We start from the raw sequence: 2500 nt of genomic DNA on the forward strand, positions 1-2500 counted from the left end.
CAAGAAGCTCTCTACAGGACATTAGAATCATGAAGCCTAGGGACAAAAATAACCTATGAATTGTCCTTCACTCTGAATAGATTATTCTTAATCTAATCACAGTTTACTTTCAAGATCACCTGTGTTTTATTTGTAGGACTCATTAATTGAATATTTCTGTGCTGAAGAAAGACCAGATGACATTAAATTTTGTGCAAGGAATAACCCTGGTTACCAAACAGATCTTCACTCATGGAAGTTATTTCAACTCTGTACATGAATAATGAGGAAGATGTTTGCCAGTGTCTTAACAGTTTTCTGGTTCTTTTGAGAATCGTGGTTGGTCAAAATAATAACACACAGCACACTTGTCCACTTGGGCCTTATCCTCGATGCTCAGTTGCCATTGCCATTACGAGCCATGAAGGAGGGCTTGTTGTTCCCTTCTGTCCCATAGATTCTGCCAGCCTTCTTTGCCATATTGCTTAGAAGCTCCAGCGACATTTTGTGTGCAGATCTCAAAGATATCGACCATTCCTTAAGGCCAATTTCATCCTGGAATATTTGCAGAATAGGAGTTAGTGGTCAGTTATCTTATGTCTCAGAAAAAATCTGAAGTAGACTTATCATCTTCACAGTTAAAAAAAGTAAACATACAATACATTAAACAATTTATTTCTTCTCTAAACATGGTTGCTACAAGGTTTCAAATATTTCAGAAGCTTAATTTTCATTGTTTTGAGAGTTTCAGTTACCGAGTTAAAAGATATTTGCCTCTTCAGTCAATAATGCTCAGAAACTATTGGATGAAAATAAAAGTTGAAACCTTATTTAATCAGAGTATTTACACCTGAAAAAAAAAAATTAATGAAAACATTATATCTATCAAAACTTGCTAGATGAAGATAATGGACATAGTTCTAGTATTCCTAAATTATTAGATAAACAAATTACAAACTGATGAAAAAAACACTAATGCATTCTAAATGTAAGACTTCCCAATTTATTATGCCAAATTATCTAAATATACTAGACACTACAAAATGATGAATCATGTTTACTGCAACAAATGTAAGAAAAGTATGACTGGAAATTAATATCTTTACAGTGTAAGAGATGTATTTCACTGGTTTCAATTATATCGCGTATTTCTGACAAAGGTATAATTGAAACCTGTCAAACACATCTTCACACTGTGAGAAAATCATTCTCATTCATATCTTTTCTACAGAATTACTTAGATCAGACACATGCACCATCTATTATAATATGGACTCATAGTTTAAGAACTCTATATGCTGACAGAAGAATATTTTAATTAATACTTTTCTCTTACTCATACAAAACCATTTCTTCTAATTTTCCCTACTTCTGCAAGCAGTACTGAATGCTATCAGCAACACACTCTATGGATGCATAATCCTACTCCGAGGAAAGAAACTCGGAATACCTACAGGATTTGTCAGGACAATCTTGCTGTCTTTCGTCTTGAGGACAATGCAGTTCTCCCCTTTTATCTGTACAAAATCTGACGACACTTCATCGATCTGGTCCATGAAGATGAGTTCAGGTTTGCCTGAGCTGGATTCCGAATGCAGTTCCACACGGTTTGGATAAAGCTTGGCGTAACGGGTCTGCCAGGCAGAGGTGAAGGGGCCACCTAGCTTCTTGATGTAGCCATGGATTATACAATCTGATTCTGAAGGGAGTAAAGAAAAAGGAAATAAATAAACAGATAACACTATCATTTGAATTTCAATGTATACAATAATCCAATAAAAAGTGTTGAAAAAAAAAAAAAAAGAAATGTATAATAATACAGTCACTTAATCTGACTGGTCACAGAATTAACGATTATACTTTTGATTCAAGCCTACTACTGACTACCCAGTTACTCAGTAACACTACACAATTCATAGATGCACAATTCTACATAACCAAGGCTTACCTTTCTCGTCCGTGTCAAACTTAAATTTGTGTTTTGCTCGACGTTTATGTTCTACCTTATCTGCCTCCAGATTGATTGTCTCAAATACTGTTTCTGCCACTTCAGTTTGCCACCTTTCACTTATTACCAATGGAAAGTTTTTATAAAGATCTTGGTCTGCTTCCATTAACTGCAAATCAAAAAATATCTAATTACAGTATAATGTACATAATACAATTTGGTTGTGATATATATATGCATAATCACACAAAAACAATAAAAAAGGATGCTAGAAAGCCAATCTCATCATCATAAAGAATTCAAATGTGAAGCATGGTACTAGTAAATACATCATACTCACTAAATACATCTGCTTTTGATATCATCATAACAGTCATATCAAAGTCTCCTTTAAAAAATTCTCCAAATTAGAAGACATCACAGTATCTCAGAAAATGCTAAGAAACCATACAAAGAATCCTTTCTTCCCCACATACCTTAATGCCTTTGGTGTCCTCTTCATCAAAAGACCCGATATCGAAGGCATCAGCAGCATTGACTTCTCCCCTTGGAGGAATGAGAGGAGGTTGGTAC

The 2500-nt window shown here is 34.6% G+C and overlaps 1 protein-coding gene across 1 annotated transcript in view; it reads right to left on the bottom strand.

Moving 5' to 3' along the window:
• Positions 1-2500, bottom strand: part of Gprk1 (G protein-coupled receptor kinase 1) — a gene marked incomplete in the record, with an annotated part of 306144 nt that overhangs the window by 1249 nt on the left and 302395 nt on the right. The window contains 4 exon segments of the mRNA XM_070136448.1: positions 1-534; positions 1434-1678; positions 1928-2096; positions 2404-2500. The exon segment at positions 1-534 is cut by the window's left edge and continues 1249 nt beyond it; the exon segment at positions 2404-2500 is cut by the window's right edge and continues 66 nt beyond it. Coding sequence (XP_069992549.1) covers positions 376-534; positions 1434-1678; positions 1928-2096; positions 2404-2500 — 670 coding nt within the window.

Source organism: Penaeus vannamei, chromosome 22 (genome assembly GCF_042767895.1).
Source record: "Penaeus vannamei isolate JL-2024 chromosome 22, ASM4276789v1, whole genome shotgun sequence".
NCBI lineage: Eukaryota > Metazoa > Arthropoda > Malacostraca > Decapoda > Penaeidae > Penaeus > Penaeus vannamei.